We start from the raw sequence: 20,836 nt of genomic DNA, 5'->3' as shown, positions 1-20,836 counted from the left end.
TGACTTGCCTCTTGAAGTGAACAGTCTGGGAAGAAAAGGAGCTAAAACTGAAACAGAAAAATTTAAAATACTTTAATACATAAATGCTAAAACAAGAACAACATCTTTTGATAACTCATACTGTAAGATAGTTAAAGTACTGCTTTAGTTAAAAATCTCAATGCAGACTTAAAAGTCATAATTCTAAGACATAATAACATGGAATCTGATTTTTATATTTTACTAAAATGCTACTTAATATAATGAAATCTGACCAACTGCCATTGCAACATATGGAATACTAAGATTATATAATAAAATATTCAGACTATAATTATTTAAAAATTCTCCATCCCATATGTAATTTATCAAAGTGAACTTTGCATTGATTTGTGCCACATGGTTGATGAAAAACTATAAAGAGTCTCTGGAACAAAAGGTATGTACAGATAACTTTGTACGAACAGTCTCAATCTGTTTCAAGCTTTCCTTTTTTTTAGTTTTAACTTCACAAATCAAAATATTGTAACATTTATATTCTCTTAGTTAAAAACTTTCTAAAACCTAAGGCCTCATCTTTCTAAAATGTGCCTCAGTTTCATGGAATAAACTATGTTTAATTGTTTTAGTTAAATGTGGACGATCTTAAATCAATTGAAACCTGTTTTATAATGATTTTGTTTAATTCCTATCCCTTGCTGAGACAACCTACATCATTGTAAACCAGGTTTAAATTGATTTTAGCTTTAAAGTTAAATTGGAGGCATATCTGAATATAGAAATTCCTATGTGTTATTCCTCTATGAACAGTAACTAGATATAAATGATGCTGTGATATACCATAACTTGATATATCTCAAAGATTTCCAGTTCACATACACTGAACCCATCTAACTCTTTAGCCTACAGTGTAGCTGTATTCGAACCTGCTCTTCAGAGCTGTCAGAGGTGGTTCTAACCACCTTAAGCATAAAACCCACCTCCCTTGCCTACTGCTTTTCATGATTTCAGTTATTCGACTCAGGTTTCAGAGTCACATTGTATATTCTGAAAACTGTGGAAAACCTTGATACCATTATATGCAAAATCATGCAGCAAAACAGAGGGCATAGAGGGACTGGTTTTTTCAGCAATGGGTAAAATTTACAAAAGACACACACGATACCATGTGTGACCATTAACTCTCAAAAGCATTTCATCTCCAAAAATGAGCAAGAGTCGAGTAGCAAAGGCTGCAGTTAATCTTACAGTAAAAATGAGGTAGTGGAATGTGGGTTCTTTTTGACAGGTTTGCAGGTTTTGTTACACATATAGAAGCATTAGCACATCATCTCACCACCCTTGGAGGCACCCTGCTTGCTTTGTTAGTGTTGGTAGGGAGCACAAAGGCTAATTCTGTTAGGACAGACGTCCTGTCAATATTTCAAAAGTTGATTTGTTTCAGTTTCTGTAATTTCTGTTTTCCTAATACAATATCTCCAAATTTCTATAAACTTTAAAAGCAGAGGACTAGAATTACTGTGCCATGTCCTGAAGGAGAACAGGATAGCATATATGTAGTGATCTCTAGTAATAGGCTACATTGCACATGAATACTTAAGGATGCATTGAAATACCAGTTTTTTGCAGAGGGATGTAGCTATAGGGGTTGTATTGCATCAGTGTGTTTGAACGAAATGGCAGTGTTGGGGCATATATAAGAACTTCATAGCTGACTGAGATTTTCCAGACCGGGCAAGAATTCTGCATGTCCACTTTGCAGTTCTAATTAGTATTTCAGTGTAAATGCACACTGCAGCCTTTGAACTACAGCTAGTGTATACATATTTGGTTGGAAGTATTGTTCTTAGATATAAGAACTTAGCCAATGCAGTACCAAGTTTTCCTTCTAAAGCAGAAAGGGACATTGATCAAATTATTGCACTAATCATCCTGCTTGATGCGCTGTTTTATTGGCTTAAGACAACAGTGTCTCAGCAATGGCTAGCTGCAGATTGAGAAAGCAAGCAGATTGACGTATCAACTGTGATAATCATGTACTGAAGGTTACTCCCAAACAAAAGCATTTACTTCCCCTGCTCTGCTGTGCTTTAGTTTCAAAGTATGAGACTAACTTCCATGTAGGAGTTTTTTGGGTTTTTTTCCATTTGTTTATTTTTTCCCCCATTTGTTTATTTTTTGTTTTGCTTTGACTTTTTTTTTTTTTTTTTACCATCCATTTATGATCTTTGCTACAAATTTCAACTATGGCATCAGAGGAAAATGCAGGAGCAAAGATAGCTATTTTAAACATTCAGTTATGCAGAAAAAATCCTGAGACACCACAAAACTACCCCTTAGTGGAGTAGTTTATTAAAGATTTTCCTAAGTAAATTAACCTAAAAATGTTATACTGCATTTCACAGTTCTCACATTTTTATCTTATCTGAGAGAAGAGTGCATTTTCAACTTTCAACATGCCTTTCTTTCCAGACTACTTTCCCAGGAAAGGTAGTATTGGCTCAAGACAGAGCTGTGACAGAACCTGCTAGAAGGTGGATAAAAGTGAGACCTCACTGCATACCTTCAGCCAGGGAGAAAGGTCTACAAAAGCTCTCAGGTACATATTCACAGAGGATTCATTCCCAGCTCGTATGCTAACTAACAAAGTTCACAGCTGGGTTACAGTCTCATTCCCTTGTTTACAACAGGCAACTTTTTCCCTGGCTGTGACAGATGGGTTGAGATACTGCAGATCCCCCTTAACTCCATCACTGAGAGAAGTGGGTGCCAGCAGGAGCACACGTGTCTCTCCACAAGCTGTGTGGCACTTGGGATCAGGTCATGGCACACAACCGCATGCTGACTCGCAAAACCCTGAGTTGTGGAATTAGTACTCTTTTCCATTTTAACAACAACAACAACAACAATAATAATAATAAAAAAACAGAGACACTCCACAGTGATTTTACAGAATTTTCAACAAGTCATCACAGGCAGCAATAAAAGTACTTTGAGGTATTGCTATTTATTGCATCTCTGCTGAAAGACTGTGCAATAGGCACATGCTTTGCAATCAAATTCCTGTAGTTCACAGAAGTAGGGCATCATATTAAATCTAGAACACAAAGAATCTATTCGCACTGTAATTGTATGCTTAACTGTCAATATTAAGACACCAACCACAAAGGTTATGAACTAACAAGTTTAAAAGAGCCTTTTGGCTCATATCTTAGTTGTGATGAAAAGTATGATTACCTGCAAGGTTGTCAATCTCTTTCTCTTGGAGCAGGCTAACAGCATCATCATCTCCTTCCAGCATAAGCTCTGTTTCTGCATTCTGATTTACCACAGCTTGACTTCGGAAAGTCTTCTTTGACTTCACTACATCCTCTTCGGTGCCTAAAAAAGTTGGAAATGCTGTGAATTTAGCTGAATAATTTTTTAAATATAAAACAACTAGTCAAGTAGTAAAAAAATACAGTATAGATCTTTTTTATTGATAAAGGGAAAGAACATTTTCTAAAACTTTATCAAAATTTACAAAATAAGCAGCCTTATTCTATCTTTCAAAATATATCTTGAATAAAATACAATTTTTTTCACAAAGACTCTCCTGCTTTTAATAATTGCCATTTACTTTATGTTCAATTTGTTCCATTAATTTTATACCTGCAAGAAATTCAGCAAGGAGTTTCTCTAGCGTTTTTGGTGTCCTGACTCTGATTGACCTTTGAGAGCTCAAACCACCTACTCTAAATAAAGAAGCTGTTTTTAGGAATTCAAAATCTGTCATGATTTTTGTTTTAGAGATAGGGGGGGACAGGATGGTGAAGTAGGATATGGGTTATCTCAATATACAGTAACAACAAGGTAGCCTATGCAGAGATTCAGAAAAGACTGAAAAAAGACAAGCACAGTAAGGGAGTTTTGGTGTGCATCTCTGTGTGTGTTTCTAAGGTGCACAATAAAAATGTTGGTATATAGACATGTGCCAATTACCTCAAAGGGCTTCACAGGTAAGTCTCGCCCTTCCTTCTTGCCTACAACCAACTTTTTCTATTCAGACTGATGGTTCCTTACAGCAGGAGATACACCTTCTTACACTTTGAGAAGGTCCAACCAATGCTTGCCAGGGTTAATTTGCATGATGTAAAAAATTAATCATAGTGTGGTCAAATGATAGAATCATAAGTAGCTTTCATATCATAAATAACTTTAATGTTACTGTTTTGACATTGCCATGGTATTTGTTTCTTAGCTGGGGAGAGGTCATCAGTTCTATTTTCAGTACTACAGACTCATAGTAGCCTTAGGCAAGAAAGCTTTCTATTTTTTTTCTAAACAGAAAACTCTGCATCTTCACCTTGGACCATACAGGATCTGGGTACCTCTGGTTCTGCCAGCCAAGAAATAAAACGCAAATGTAATCTCTCCTTTCTATAGGATAATTTGGAAATTTTCTTCCTAGTAACCTACAGAATGATGGGTGAAATCTGAGCAAAGTCAGGTATGTGTGGATTTTGTTTGTCTTCACAGAATCACAGAATGGTCAGAATTGGAAGGGACCTCTGGAGATCATCTTGTCCAACCCCCTGCTAAAGCAGGTCCTCCTAGAGCAGGTTACAAAGAGTCACATCCAGGCAGGTTTTGAATGTCTCCAGAGAAGGAGACTCCACAGCCTCTCTGGGCAGCCTTTTCCAGTGCTCTGTCACCCTGACAGTAAAGTTCTTTCTCATATTCAGAAGGAACACATAATATATGTTACAGTTTGTGCCTGTTGCCCCTTGTCCTGTTACTTGGCACTACTAAAAAGAGCCTGGCCCCATCCTCCTGACACTTGCCCTTAAGGTATTTGCAGACATTGATAAGGTCCCCTCTCAGTGTTCTCCAGGCTACACAGGCCCAGCTCTCTCAGCCTTTCCTCATCAGGGAGATGTTCCAGTCCCCTCATCATCTTTGCAGCCCTCCACTGGGCCCTCTCCAGTAGTTCCCCGTCCCTCTTGAACTGTGGAGCCCAGCACTGGACACAGCACTCCAGATGTGGCCTCACCAGGGCAGAGCAGAGGGGCAGGAGAACCTCCCTCCACCTGCTGGCCACGCTCCTCCTGATGCACCCCAGGGTCCCACTGGCCTTCCTGGCCACCAGGGCACACTGCTGGCTCCTGGGCAACTTGCTGTCCACACTGCCTGAACGTACAACATGATGAATACTATTATGGCAGATGTAAAATGATGAGGTAAAGCCCAGTAAGACTCACGGCCTCACATGAATACAAGGAGAACTAAGAGGAATATAGTAAGCAGACAGGTTAGTGAAGATAGATGCATGGAATGGAACTTCTGCCAGGTAGTTTTGTTATTACAAACAGCAGGGAAGGTGTTACGATTTTATCTCCTACTCTTATATGAGCCTTTTAATTAGTTTGTGCACAAGAGAGTCACACCATATAAATAAAAGTGCTGGAGGCATATTTTTCTGTGAGTGTGTTTACTCTGTTTGAAGATCACTGTTAGCATGCCACTTGATACTGGACTCTACCACAGGCTGAGACAATCTCATGTTTTACATTGCCTAAATTAACCTTTTTTATACTATTGCTATTATCCCAATTGCTATTTCCGAAACTACAGAGCAGGTAAAGACAAACAAACAAAACCCCTGCATTTTTTTCACCAAGCCCAAAATTAAGGACAGCAGCTCTAGTCTTCCTGTTTGTTGCTTTTTCCATTAGGACCATACTGATACTAACAGCGATTAGACAACACCAATGTAAAAAAAAAAGTAATATATTTATATATAAAATACACTGTATTTTGCTGTGCTCAGTTATTAGGCTGTGATCATCACCTCACTTGCATAGGTTACTACTTAGTGCAAATAACTGTAATTATTTACCCAATTTAAAATTGAACCAAGTAACTAATGGGTGGGAAAGTTTTCAGTATTATGTCCAGGGTTTGGTTTTTTTTTGTTTGGTTTGTGTGTTTGTTTTTAGTTTTTGGTTGTTTTTTTTTTCCTAAGTCACAAAAAGGAGTAGGAATTGTAGAAGTTTAGAAAAACACAAAGGAGTTATGTGTTGTAACAGATCTTCAGTTTTACCAATTCAGAATTGTCCTGAGTATTTAATCACTAGATCAGGATCTTGTTACACTTGTGTTTACTGCAAGGGAGTTTAGCATCATTTGACACAAATAATAGCTCCTGCTGTGAAGCATTTGAAGTTGAAGGAGATTCAGCCTGAGATGATCTAACATGATGGAGGAAGGAAGCATGAAAATATTGTTCTCTTCGTTTTTGGTAGTTCTAGTGAGTGTTACAAAAGTTTCTGAGTTTTTATAAAACGTGATAATCTTCAAATAAATTACTTCAAAAGTACTAATTTGGAATAATCAGTCAACCATTTCTGTACTAACTGGTTAGATCAGTGACAATCCTTTAAAATTATTTATGCATTTTTAAAATTACAAGAAAAAAAGTTCCAAGTCTGAAATTATTACTAACAATCAAAGTGCATCAGAAGAACCTAAAATTTAGTGTATTTTAAACCCCTTGTGATGAGGGTTCCAGTTACCAGATTGCAGAAATATTGCCAGACACCGATGTAAGAAAGAAACATGGTAGAGTAGAAAGCATTAAATAAGTTTGGCAAATTTGGAGCTTAGCAACAAGACAAATGTTTCTAAAAGCCATACTGTTTTATAGTATTAAACATACATTTATCTAAAAGAAATATAGTAAATGGCGCCTCTTTGTTTTGATGGAAAAAAGCTCTGGTTTGGCTGTTGTTTAAATTTATCACTTTGTTGAACGCACCTCAGTTTTGCTGTACTGTACCAAACATTTATCTAAATGAAAGTGTACGAGACCTGGAGTTGCCCTTCAATCACTATATCCTTTATGAATTAGAGTTCCATTTATCAAAATTACAGCAAGAAGAGTAAGGTCTCACAGGGCTGTCTCATTACAAGGCTTGTAAACACTGTCCTTACAAAGAAATGGTTTAACACCTAACAAATCAAAAACTGATTGGGAATAGAATTTATTTGAGATCATCTATCTTCAGAGGACGTGCTGCACTGAGTGCACTTCGTGGCCTTTCTACCCATTCATCAAGAAATTAACAAGCGAATACCACAGACCACCAGATCTCCTTGGATCCTGAAATGTGAAATATGTTCAAAACAGATCTGTCACAGATGTTCCATTTTTATATTTCAAGAGAACTTCAAAAAGGTTTTAAAATAAGAGAACCTCCTCAAATGAGTAAAAAGAAAACTAACTTGTCTCTTTAAAATGAGACAACAAACTGAATAAAAAATTATATGACATAAAACTATGTCGAGTATTGTTAACAATGATATAGAAAGGAGAGATGAATAAATGAATACTTGATATTTCAGTGCGTTTGAAAAAACTCAAACCTCAAATTATTTTTTTAAAGCCCCAGCAAAATTACTATGAAATGAAATCTATTTCCAGATATGTCATTTAAAACTTTTTTTTAGGACACAGGGAGACTGTATTTTAAAGACACAATAAGGAATTGTATTAATATCCGTTCCTAAGTGTAATTAGAAAATGTTTCAAATTCACTAAGATAGGAAACAATTAAAAGGAAACCAGATAAAATTTCAAGAAAGCAACATTTTGACATTGGGGTGCACAGAACTGGAACTGGGAGATGCTATCAGTTCTTGTCCTTAACAAACTCCTTCTTAAGGGGTATTTTTCTAGACTGATATTTGGAAAGAAGCCTTGAAATAAGCAGCCAAGTATTTCCTAAAACTACATTTTGCAAAGAAGTTAAAAGTTGTAAGTCACTCAGCTCACACAGCAGTCCAGCTGAAGTTGGTGCCTTAATTTCTTGAAACTTGAAGGCTCTGTCTTAAAGATATTTCAAGGAACGTATGTATAAGACTAGATAAACTATTTTTAAAAAAATCCATCTTTTGTTTAAGCTGTTATAACCTTGATAATTTTTTTATATGTGCACATTAATAAATAGATTCCTACAGTAGCTTCAGGACAACTGAAAAGAGCTCCTCTTAAAAAAACCTAAAGAAACCAACGACCACTCCTCTACAATACCTGTGTTTTTTATATGTCTGAAAGGTTATATGAGCTGCACAGTAAACTTGTACAGTACTGCCAAGGATTTACTATTCAGTCTTCCCGTAGTATTACTTTTCCTTAAACAGAAATTAAGCAGACAAAAAAAGCCCATACCAACCCCCCACAAACCCCTAATAATTTCCAAAGAACAGGAGAATCTCATGTTATTTTGCAGCTACAGCTCTAGAAGTATTTAATACCGGCAATATTTAAACAATTGGGGGGTTACTGTTATTGCAACATTGGAGTTTTTGCCTCTCTATTTTCAATTAAATCAATAAATACCCTGTTGGGTTCTGTAGGTCCCAACAGGTTCAAGACGTGCAATCTAAATTTCAAAGGCACTTTAAGTGCCCCGACCCACAACAATTGTTCCTAAATAAAATTTTAAAATTAGCAGTACAAACACAGCATATTTTTTATTGTATTTATGTTTATGTACACTTATTTTATTAGACTTTGCACTAATTACTATGATATATGTTCTCTCTTCTATTCATTTATTATATGTTCAAATATAGCGTTTTAATTTTTTTTCTCTCTGTATTTAGTTTAAAGTGAAGTTTAAATATGGTTAATTTTAAGAAAAGTTTGCTTGGTAACGCTGTAACCAACAAAAGGAGACTACTGCTTCTTATAAAGTTGTTTCCATAGTTTACTTCAACGAATTACCGATAAGGCAATTTATGCAGTGAGTGCTCTTTGATCTTTGAAGAGAGATGGCAGAATGGAAAGTTAACCTCATTTTAATGTTACCTAAATATACTGACAGGAAATTCTAATGTTTCCAAACATCTGGAAATCTGCTTCATGGGATGGTGTTCTTCTTTTCTATAAGAAACCTTTTTCTTATATTGTCTTTTACAGTTTTATGTGGCTTCTAAAGGAACATTTTGACATAAGTAAAGTCTGTTCTCTTTACAGTAAAATGCTGCATTTAATTAAAACCTCTCTTTTATAGCAGCTAAAGTACAGTTTTTGTGAAGCTTAGCTTTCCTCAGAAGCTTTTAAGGGTAATGTTGCTTTTTTCTCCTTACAGATCACTGGTATGTACTGCTCTGTTGAACGCTGCTTTTGCTGCAGAATTTTAATCGCATACAGTAGTTTTAAATATTTTATTAAATAAAGGAATTCAGAAATAGTTTCTCACAAGAGGCTACCTGATAGGTCATGATGTGAAACATGAAATTGTATCACAGCTAAAATATAAGTTGTTAATACAGTTCAAAAGAACTAAGCTTTTTCTTGGGTGAGATTTTTTGTTTATTGTACAAACCAACTTTTCCAGGAAGAACCAAGCTTATGTGTGCACAGCATTAAAATGCAACGTTGTTATCTACCTTTTTCATTCATTCAACATCATTAGTAGTTGCAAATGCTTAGGAAAAGGTTTTGCTAGATAATCTTCCTGCTTTATATAGACTACCAGTTTAAACCCCTGCTTTCATTGCTAATCTTTACTAACTTGATTAGGACCGGGACCCTCACAGCGGTCACAGTTATGGAGAGCAGCTGCTTGGGAGACTGTAAACTGACCTCTACAAAACTCCGTAAGATTAAACCATGGACACGGTGACCACTCCACCCCAGCCTAATACCTTTCCACAGGGCTACAAAGCCAGCCCTCCTAGGACTGAGTTCACTCGGTGGGAAACATGCATCAGGTACCCCTGGACCTGCTGAAGAGACTGGCTTTCTGGCTTTCAGTAGCAGACCAGTGCTGGCATATCATGATGAACTATTCCCACCTGTGTCTGCCAGGGTTGTTATTTAAATTGCAATGTGTTTCTGGAACTGGCAGCTTTGACTGGCATATAATTTAGTTTTCCCAGAGAATCAGAGAAGCAACTGTTATTAAAGGAAGGCTGGTTTTAATAGATCTAATAGAAGCCAGAGAAATCTAAATCATATTTTCATTATTAAGGATCTTTGAAGAAATGAGGGAGAAAAACTATGACAATCGCATAGAAATTAAAAATTGTATACATTTGTATTGGAAGTTACTTCCACCAATAGTAAAACCAAATCACATTTTTGTTTTCCATAATAGATAAATACCTGAAAATTTAATCATAGACATTCCATGCATTTTTCTCCAATTTTTATACCTAATATCTGACCAAACAGTCTTCTTTATGTAATTTGTAAATAAATACTTTATTGTTGTGTACATTTTCCTCTTTAAAATTCTTAGATGTTTAACGTTGTAAAAATTAGACTGACATAAACTGTGCCAATAAGGAGACTAAGAATATGGGCAAGGCCAAAATGAACATGTGAGGGCTTTTTAAACAATAAATACTTGTAGTTAAAGTCAAAGTGTTGTATGTTAAGATAAAAGGTTGTACATAAAAATAAAGTTAGCATGTTGAACATTCATTATTTTTTTAGTTTACAGATAGGAAACCTGAGACTCAGAGTGGTTACAAAATTAATTTTTAGAAGTTGTCAGTATTATCATTATATTTATTTGAGATTTCAGATGTTGTGAGCCTACGAGAAAGGATCCTGCACTGATTCAGCATCAGCTCTAAAGAGCCAGCGGGTGGGTGACAGAGTCAGACATGGCCAGTCCAGCAAATGTTACAAGGCATTTCAGGCTCCTGAAGAGCAGTCTTCATTCTGACTGGAACCAGAAGACAACCTTCTCACAGGAACTTAAAACAGTCAAATGTTTATACTTGGATTAAGATGTAGCTTGCCACTGTAACTCGTACACACAAGAATGGATTCATATTTCATGACTGATGACCTTTACAAATCCCTGTCAGTTTGAAATGCAGCCCCTCAGTGTATACTGTAGTTGATAAATTGCAGAAAGAAACCAAATTCTCTGATATGCTGTGCACTTAAACAGGCAAAGATAATACACAAGAAAAATAATTAAGAGCAGTAAAATTTTCCTAACTGTGTTTCCAGCCATTTTACAGAAGTACAGTAATAGCTGAGAGGAAAATAACTACATCACACCACCAGTTATTGCTCAGTGGAAAGGACATCAAGGACACTTGCAAGTAAGAGAATTGGATCAATATTAACGCGATTTTCATTTCATGCTTCCCCAACTCCAGTAAGCTGACAATATACTCTGATTATGTGAACTGCCTCTGAGTAACATAGAAAAGGTTATTAGAGCAAGAGGTGGAAATGGAATGCACTTTTTATATTGACAGGTCTGCTAATAGAGTGTACTGATTTTCTAAGCCATGCAATGCATTTTCACAATTTGGTTTTGACAGCAAAAAGGAATTACATTTATTCTTAATTCAAAATATTCACGTGTAAGCAAAGGTTTCTTGAGACAGGCCACTGAAGGGGGTAATCAAACTATTTCAATAGCAAAATGTAATTAATAAGGTAAGAAACAAAAGGTGATTGAATTTAAATATGTATGCCAGGGTAATGAAATCATGAAACAAATCTGCTAAATGAGGCATTCTGTGCTTTTGAAATAGCATCTGATAAAATCTTCTTACGATAACATATAAGTGAAAAATAGGTCATGTCTTAACATTCAGGTCTGGATTATGTCTGGAAAGTTTTAGATTAGTTCTGAGTTTGAAATACCTAACCCAAGCACACATTCTTCAGGAAAAGCCATGTTCTGACTCTATCTGCTTGCAGAGCCTAAAGACAGGATCAAAGTTGTTGGAATCTAAAGAGGCACACCCCATACTGAGGAACTGTGCCCACATATGCTACCCTCAGTTTTGCTTCCGGCTGACAAAAAAATTATAATTGAAAAGGCTAATAATGATAAAGCTTCGGGAAGAAATGAAATGCTCTTTGGGAATACAAACACTTGGTATACGCTAGCAGCCCAGTGGTAATGCAGTGGCATGTGAGAAATGTGATCTCACCTCCTGTACTGGGCTATTCCACACCAGTATTTCTAACCCTTACCTGACATTTAAAAATTAGAGCCTCCAAACCATGAGACTGATCCAAAGCCCAATATTTTTAAAAAGAAAGATATATCTGTAGCATTGTGGTCTGTCTTCTAAGTTTGAATTCGGCCTCTCTGTGGCCAAAGCACGGGCAATTATGTCTTTGCTAGAAGGCAGTTTTGCCCCTCACCACACAAACTTTTGCTATCAGATCCAAACAAGGCCAGCTCTTCAGAAACAGCCCCTTACAGAGACATAATAGGACAGCTAAAAAGTCATTCTCTAGTGCAGGGAATGAAGGTGTAGGAAGTAAGTTTAAAATTATTTTATAATAGCTATTGTAATCTCAGTAGTTAGGTAACTATTTCAGTTTCTATTGAGACTACTTATTTATAGAAGAAAGCCTCAACAGCTTGTGATCAGTGCTTCGAGAGACCCGTTTGCCAATACGTCTGAAATGATTTTTGCTTTCTAGAATAGTAATCTTTGCAAATGACATTCTGCTCTTTTGAGATAAACAGAAGGAACATCTTACGCAGTCTTTACACAGGCAAAATCTCCTATGCATGATACAATGTCTCCTTTAACTGTTTCTTAAAAGGATTGTCCGTGTTATATATATAAATAATAAAAGTGTCAATATAATAATGACATTAGAATATCTAGATTTAGTCTTCATTATATTGTATTTTATTGTGCAGTTCCAACTGGTTCAGTGTGCTGCCCTGTTTGCTTTCTTTTCTGTGCAAATTTCATTTCATCTTCACATAGATCACCACATCTTTAGAACTGGCGTACATAATTTTCACTTCAGCAGCAACAGTAACTGGTGGGAGGAACTGTTTCTATTTCTGCATAGATCAATGCCTATAGCAACACCAGACAAAGGGCAGCACCCACAGGATATATACATTTGTGAAGCAGCAGTGTGTCCCTGACGTTGGGATATTTGTGTTTAACTCTTAGCGCTACTACGGGACTATGTTCTAGAAGCAACAGACAGCACTTCTGTTGGGCCAGGCTGCTGTAAATGCATAAGCTCCTTCAAGACAGAAATTATCTATAAATAGCAAGTTTCTATCAAAATTATCTAGACAGCAATTATCTATCAAATTAAAATCCAAGCTTTGCTATTTGCTTGTTTTGTGACAGAGTTTTAGTCTTGTTTGTTTTTGTTTGTTTGTTTGTTTTTACAAAAATATCTGCAGTCATAAACCATCTTTGTTTCATGCAGTCTAGCAAAGAAAAGCAAAACAGTAGCAGCACACAAGGTGTCATTGAGATAAAGCAGATTCTAAGGGTCTATTATTAAAACAGCTCAATGAGATAATTGACAAAATTTTCATTATTTTGTCTCTAAAATAGGTGAACGGCAATCACTGTCCCAGGTAGAAAGCCTGTGTGTATTAAGGAGAGCTAATTCACAGAAATCTTAGCAGCAGTCAGCCGTAAAGAAAAAAGGAAAGCAGTATTTTATTTCACTTTCTGTTAAGCTGCCATGTGGGGTCTGTGTGTCTTTCATTCTGCTTTGCAAAGGTTGCAAGAAAGTGCAAACCTTCTGTGCAACTGCAGGAATACTTGCAAAATTTCTACATTTATGTTAAATTTGCAAGTCCTAGCAACACTATTTTCCATTCAGACTGGAGCTGAGATGCTATTTAGACAACATGATCAGCATTTTTAAGGGCATGGCATTGAATGACTTGTGCTATATAGTGAAAGAACTGCCAATAAAAGTCCTCAAGTTGAGCTTGTAGACAATGTTCAGGGCTTTACAAAAATATACTGGGAGATATATTCTTTAGGCATATAATAACGATAAGAAAAAAGTCATGTCATGATGTAGCATACATGATATGAAACCCCAAATTAAATATCTAACTGGAAACATGCATAAAATGCTGGCTGATAGAATTCTTAACAAGTTGTCTTCCTTGTCACACTGGTTAGTGGTATATTTGAGAACTTTCCCTTAAAATATATTTGGTTTTGAATACGGTGCTTTCACTAGGTGTTTCTGCATCCCTGCCTGTACCTTGCATAATGCTGAAACTCATAAAATCTTCCAGTTTGTTTCATGCACTGGTACTTTTTGTGCATGTTTCAAAGCTATAAAACTATAAAACGAGTAACACATAAAATAAGTGGTATTGAAGAACTCACTGTACTTGTAGGAATATGGAACAGCCAGTGCACATATACATGAGTCTTTGTTTCTTGTGTACAAATCTTGGTATTTACATAAAACCTCTACGATAATTTCAATGTGATCTAATAGAAATAGATTTTCTGTGATATATGTAAAGTAGTGCAATGTAAACAGACGAGTAAAAATAGGTATATTAAAATACACATTGTCTCTGAAAACTAGTTCCTTTGTTTTTGTAATCTATACATAGCGATTCCATTTGCTTTGTGAAAGACAAGGAATCACCTATATTGAAGAGATACCTGCACACTGCCTCTGTCCACTTAACCCATCTTTACCTTGCATGTAGCTCAGGGGCTCTCAGAAACCTGAGCCCATTTCCTGAAAGCCTGTCATGCCTCCTACTGGCTGTCAGAAAGAGTGGGAGTGTAAAGTCTTTTAAAATCTATACTATGATCTCCTAATTGTAGGCTGCAATGCTTGCAGCACTGCTGAAATAACGGCCCTGCATTCCAGCCATGCACTTGGCAGGCTGTCCTAGCCAGGCCTTCAGAAAACACCTTCCTCCGTACAGGCAGACATGGATCTTCACCTTGCATTTTTACACCCGTTTGGTCCAGCTTTGACTTCTTTACTCATTTTTTTTTTTTTTTTGTGTTATTAAGCACCTTTCCCCCTTAATAAATGATACATATTTCCAGTTGCTCCTATAAAAAGTGGAGAATGAAGTCCTGCAGTCAAGAAGACATCAAGAATAAGAAGTGTGGAGAAAATCTAAAACTGGAATATCTTGTGCTTTTAACTATAGCCAAAGAAGATTTAAAGTGCTGTTACTCCTTAATATGGAGTCTTAAATCATAGAAAATAGGAGGCAAGAAAAGCACATGGTAAAACCTGAATCCTAAAAGCTACATTCAACCAGCTGTGAAAGATGTCCTGAAGGAGTATTAGACTTTCACTGACAGAATGCTTTTCCAAAATGTTTGTATGAGATGCACTGAATATACATGGGTCAATAACTTCTATTTCTGTGTCAATTAGCAATAGAACTGAATTAATAGAACAAATACACCCTTCACATGGGTTTAAAAACATTTTGCCTCACAGTAAATTACTGGTTTTGGTAAATTAATGACTTTCATTTGGCAGAACAGACAGATATCATGTATTCTTTTCACATGAAACCATTAATGGTTGAAGGGAGAAAGATGCAGCTAGACTTCTAATACTGGCGATGGTTGTGATTTTCAGGTCTTAGGAATGGTCTTGCAGACCAGTTTGATTACTTCAAGAGCATTCCAGAGTCATACGCTTTCAGATGAAGCAGAGAGAAACAGAAGTAGTTATAACTGCCGGTAAGAAGTCAGAAAGTTCTGCAGTAAAAACTATTAGCTCAGACCTTACACCAGCTAAAATCCAGGTCATGTCACATAACATGACAATCTCAGAGGAAAGGCATTTGAAACCCAACACAGAGGTTTTGAGGGGAAATGAAAAGTTTTTGTATCCTATTTGGCTGTGTGAAAAGCTTGAATTAGAGTCAAGGTAGAGATTCTGACATTCAGATGTGAGGAAATCATTAGAAAAAAAATGGGAACAGGTATTTAGGGACTGCAAAGGACTGTTAGGATGCAATTGCAACTCATCTCCATCACCTAGTCAGACAGCAGAAGTTCAGGCACTGAGTGTTCAATACAATTCAGCACAATAGTGTTCAGTACTCTACCTAAGGAAATTCCATTACAGTTTACACCTTGAAGGTGTCTTTCACTACATTACAGTGGGTTATAAGAATGAGGATCTTCATAATAGTAGATATATTTAATCAGAAAATATTTATGATTGGAGTGACCTAAGAAGTACTAAAAACAAGCCCAAATTAAATCTAGTATTTTAGATTTAATTATTCTCACAATTAGGATTTTGCTTTGCTGATCCTTCTAGTAATACCTAATGTAAGCTCTTATTCATGGACTTTCTTAAAACAATTTAATTTTCATCTGTATTTGATAGTTACCATGTAAAATATTGAGGACACAATTATGTCATATTTTCCCTAAAACCCTAGGAGGATGAAATATTTGGAAGTTTATTTGGAGAAGCAGTGGATGGCACTGTTGGGCTACAATTATAAGGCTGTAGATGCAAATCTTGAATTGCTAAGCTTAAAAAAATCCACAGATTTTCATGACTCCTTCAGGCACACAATTTGGATGCAAACTCATTCAGGGTATATTGGAGATTTCACAATCAATGTGGAAGTTAGTTCCTATACTGAAAGGAATTTGTGTAATAGGAGTATTATTTTAGGTGCTCCAAGTGAAGCAGAATGGTTTACACACTTGTCTCACATGGCAGGATGATCACATTTAAACTAAAGAACAAAGTGGACTTACTTGACACATGGAAGCATTGTTATGGATTAATTTAATGACTGCATACATATTCTTAAAATGCTCACCACTGAATATCAAGTAACATACATGGGTTTTCTGTCCATAAAGTGGATGCTGTTTCTTAAAACTACTCAAAATTAACTGTCAACTAACTTGTGTGTACTTATAGACTAAAGTTAAGTATGTATAAATGGGGTGAGGGAACAGGGTTTCTTCTTAGTCAAGGGCTTTTGTTCTCTAGGTTCTCTTCTATATTCATACTTAAGACATCACTTAAATAAATATTAGTTTGGAAAGTTATCTTAGATAAGGGTCATCACCTGCATTTCCCCAGAGCAATGTATTTTATGATACTGTATGTGTTACCAATTTTCAGGATAGTGCATTAACTATGTAAAAAAAAAGAAAAGTATCAAAAACATTTTTGTGGCTCATGTAGTTACAACAAACTCAGTTTCAGTTGTAATAAATCTTATACTGTCCATGAGCAAATTAGAAGTGTTTTATGATGATCCATACCTGCTCAACATATTCATTAATGATCTGGATGATGGGGAAGTGTTCCCCTAGCATGTGTGCACACGACCCGAAACTGGGAGGAACAGCTGATATGCCAGAGGGTCGTGCTGCCATCCAGAAGGACCTCAAGCTGGCTGGAGAAATGGGCTGACATGAACCTCATGAAGTCCAAGAAGTGCAGACTCTTGCACCTGGGGAGGAACAGCCCCAGGCAGCGATACATGCCGGGGGGGGGGGGGGGGGGGGGGGGGGGGCACCCAGCTGGACAGTAGCTTTGCAAAAGAGAACCTGGGAGTCCTGGTGGACACCAAGTTGAACATGAGCCAGCAATGTGCCCCTGCTACAAAGGTTAATGGTATCCTGGGCTGCCTTAGGTAAAGCATTGCCAGCAGGTTGAGGGAGGTGATCCTTCCCCTCTACGCAGCACTGGTAAAGCCATACTTGGAGTGCTGTGTCCAGTTCTGGGCTGCCCAGTACAAGAGAGAGATGCACATATTGCAGCGAGTCCAGCAAAGAGCCACAAAGATAATGAAGGGACTGGAGCATCTCTCCTATGAGGAAAGGCTGAGAGCTGGGACTGTTCAGCCTGGAGAAGAGAAGGCTCAGGGGGATCTTATCAATGTGCATAAGTACCTGAAGGGAGGGTGCAAAGAGGAAGGAGCCAGGCTCATTTTAGTGACAGAAGAAGCAATGGGCAAAAGCTGAAACAGAGGTGGTTCCCTCTGAACATTAGGAAACACTTTTTGACTCTAATGGTGACTGACCACTGGCATAGGTTGCTCAGGCAGGCTGTGGAGTCTCCATTCTTGGAGATATTCAAAAGCTGTTTGGAGATGGTCCTGGGCAACCTGATCTAGGTTGCCTTGCTTGAGCAGGTCACTTCCAACCTCAAACCTTCTGTAATTCTGTGATATGTAAATCTGCATTTCTTAAAAATGTTTTATGAAGTTTAAAGTAACTTGTTGATGTGGATTGCATTTCTAGTATCAATCAAATGTTTCTGCTTTTTTTTTTTTTTTTTTTTTAAGTCCATGAGAAATTACATAGAAAGATCAGTTTTGAACATCAAGATATAAGTAATCTAGGGGTTTAAAAATATTGCTGAAGACTACGTTCTGGCAACCGTCTGCTTCAAGCTCTGGCTCCGTTGTAAGAATCACAGAACCTGGAAGGCACTTCTGGATATTGTCCAGTCCAACACCCTGCCCAAAGCAGGGCGAGTTAAAGCAGGTTGCCCAGGACCTTGGCAAGCTGGATGTTCAGTATTTCCAAGGATGGAGACCACACAACTTCTCTGGACAACCTGTTCCATTGTTTGACCGTCATTAGAGGAAAAAAAAATGTTTTTACGTATGTTTAAATAGAATGTTCTGTATTTCAGTTTGTGCCTGTTGTGCCTTGCCCTGTCACTGGGCACCGCTGAGAAAAGTGTGACACCACCTTCCTCATTTTCTCCCAACAGGTATTTACACACAACTATATGGCTCCCTTGAGCCTCCTCCTCCCTGAGCTAAACAAAGAATATCTAAAGAATATCTGTATTAGTTTAGAAGTAAAAGTAAATATAAAAGAAGCCTAGAAAAAGATCTACAAACTCAACCCTGACAGCAAAGCTGTTCATATAGATGTAGTATAGAAAGCAATATTTCATAGACAAAACTGAAAGTGTAATTTGGTCTTTAATCTCATACGGTACACATAGAATGCTGTCACTGTAGATACATCTAGAAAAGTAACTGGTTTGTATGCACCTAGTGGGCCTGCTAGTAAAACTCTGGTAAGTGATGATCCAGTATCAGTTGTTTTCAATTTGCTTTCAGTTTTGCATCAGTTACTAAAAAAGTACCACTTTCTTAAAGACGGTTCTGAAATCAGTGTTGTTGAAACTGTTCTGGAAGTATGGTAGACATTGTCAGTAAGCACAGACAAAAGACAGGGTGAAGATGATGAAGTCAGAGGACTTTATGAAGCTAAGAAAAAGTAAATTAATGTTTTTAGAGAAAGTAAATTAATGTTTTTAGAGATATATACACAATTTACGCAGCAACTTTGACAGACAATCTTGAATTTACTGTAAACAGTGGTGGTCTTTTCATCAAAAAAAGACACCTTTAGGTTGTTAGCAATGTCATTAGTGTCAATAACCTAATACATCAAAGTGTAGAACCCAAAATGAAGGATGTCTGGAAATAAAGACTAGTTTTTAGGTGAGCATTCAGACTTCCTAGAAGAAGGCATTTGATTTTACAGCAAAGCTTCTGAACAGAGATGGTGAAATTGAGCATTGCCAGTTCACGGGACATTTTGATTTCTTCAAATACCTTACCACTTGCAAATGTCAAGCTAAGTTTGTTTGTAAAACACAGATGACTTTCTGGAACAACATTTGGTGCATGCCAGATGAAACTAGCTTCTTACTAGTTTTTCTGGAGTGCCCTCTCTCTGTCTTGTTCTAACACTTACTGCAGAAGGCTGGGAGCCCAGCAGTTCAGGAGATGGAAGTCAGGAGCTGTGGGAATCAAATGGTCTGGACTTCTCAGCACGGAGGGCTTGCTCTAGAGCTAGTTAGACTTACTGAAAGTTCATCTTGACAGACTTTTGTAACACTAAGGACCCTCAAAAATTGAATCTTCCTTTAGGGTTCATGGAACACCCACAATCCCTGTTCTGAAGACAGTTCCTGGTTTGAATAGGGGTTCTCATGCATTTCAGACTCTCAGTTTCACAGCAGAGAACCCTGCAACCTTTCTTTTAAGGTAGTACTTGCTTGAAACTAAATGTTCTGGGAATGTAAGTCCTTCAGCAACCTGAAGGAATCCTCTCTGCAATTCTTTGAAAGTCTATCAAAAACCAGTTGCTTTCATGAAAGTAGATTTCAGATTTGAACATTTCAGATTTCAAAACATGATCTTTTAAATTCTGTTTGTATAATGAAACTGTATTTCTGATGATGAGCACACAGAGCATTTGCTGAAACTTAGAGCACTAAGGTCAAGTCCCAAAAGGAGACATACAGTCTGCTTCAGCTAGAACTGCTCTTGAAACCAGGTTGCTAATTAGATGTCCACATGCACAGTGGAATGAGTAACTTAAAATATGCAAGTTCATAAGCAATTGCCATATTGCAAATATAAGACTTTGTAGCTTTGTTTCAAGACCTGAATGTATTACGTTATGTTATAAAGGCTTTTTTTTTATTATTTTTCTTTTGTTCTTTTTCATTCTGAGCATTCAGGATCTGTCATGATAATTGGCTTATCAGGCCAAATATTCTTGAGCACAGACACTAGAAATCTTGCATATATATGTTTAGAACATGGGCACTGAGTTATTCATGTCCATTTCTTCCAGTGCAAACTAGAAAATGTGGCCTGTCTTGGACCTCTTCTATGTGCATATGGTTTGTGGACAACAGTCTTTAAAGACTGAAGGACCAAAGCTTTAGTAAATTATTTATTTTGCTCTTAAGATGACCTTTGTGGAGCAGTATTCTGTCTCACTGGCAGGGTGGTACAGTAGTGTCTAATCTATACTAATCTTCAGTGACTGTAAACTGGTAAGGTGATTAACTGGAAGCGACAGTTCTCTCACCACATGTACAGAATCACTTTGGATAGGGTCATATCTGCATATTTCATGCATTTATTGGTAGTAAATTTTGGGGAAGAGAAGTAGAGTTTATCATCTTTTCTACAGTATTTTTTTCTTCCTTTTTTTTCAGTCCACAATTTAATCAATTACACTGAAACTCCATCTAAACTTAAAATAAGAACTATTTAAAGCTCACAGATACTATAAAATTAAAATGTTA

General features: G+C 36.9%; 1 protein-coding gene across 6 annotated transcripts in view; it reads right to left on the bottom strand.

The window, feature by feature from the left end:
* NBEA (neurobeachin) overlaps nt 1-20,836 on the bottom strand; it is a 534,050-nt gene that overhangs the window by 165,125 nt on the left and 348,089 nt on the right. For 3 of the 6 annotated variants that reach the window (XM_080377534.1, XM_080377533.1, XM_080377538.1), the window contains 2 exons: nt 3,217-3,360; nt 9-47 (listed from right to left, as the gene is read on the bottom strand). In XM_080377534.1, coding sequence (XP_080233660.1) covers nt 9-47; nt 3,217-3,360 — 183 coding nt within the window. The remainder of the gene's footprint in view (nt 1-8; nt 48-3,216; nt 3,361-20,836) is intronic. The other 3 variants (XM_080377536.1, XM_080377535.1, XM_080377537.1) reach the window with 1 other exon arrangement.

This window comes from Falco punctatus, assembly GCF_963210335.1.
Source record: "Falco punctatus genome assembly, chromosome: 2".
Taxonomy (NCBI): domain Eukaryota; kingdom Metazoa; phylum Chordata; class Aves; order Falconiformes; family Falconidae; genus Falco; species Falco punctatus.
Note: the sequence above shows the minus strand (reverse complement) of the source record. Positions and strands in the feature narration are given on the sequence as shown.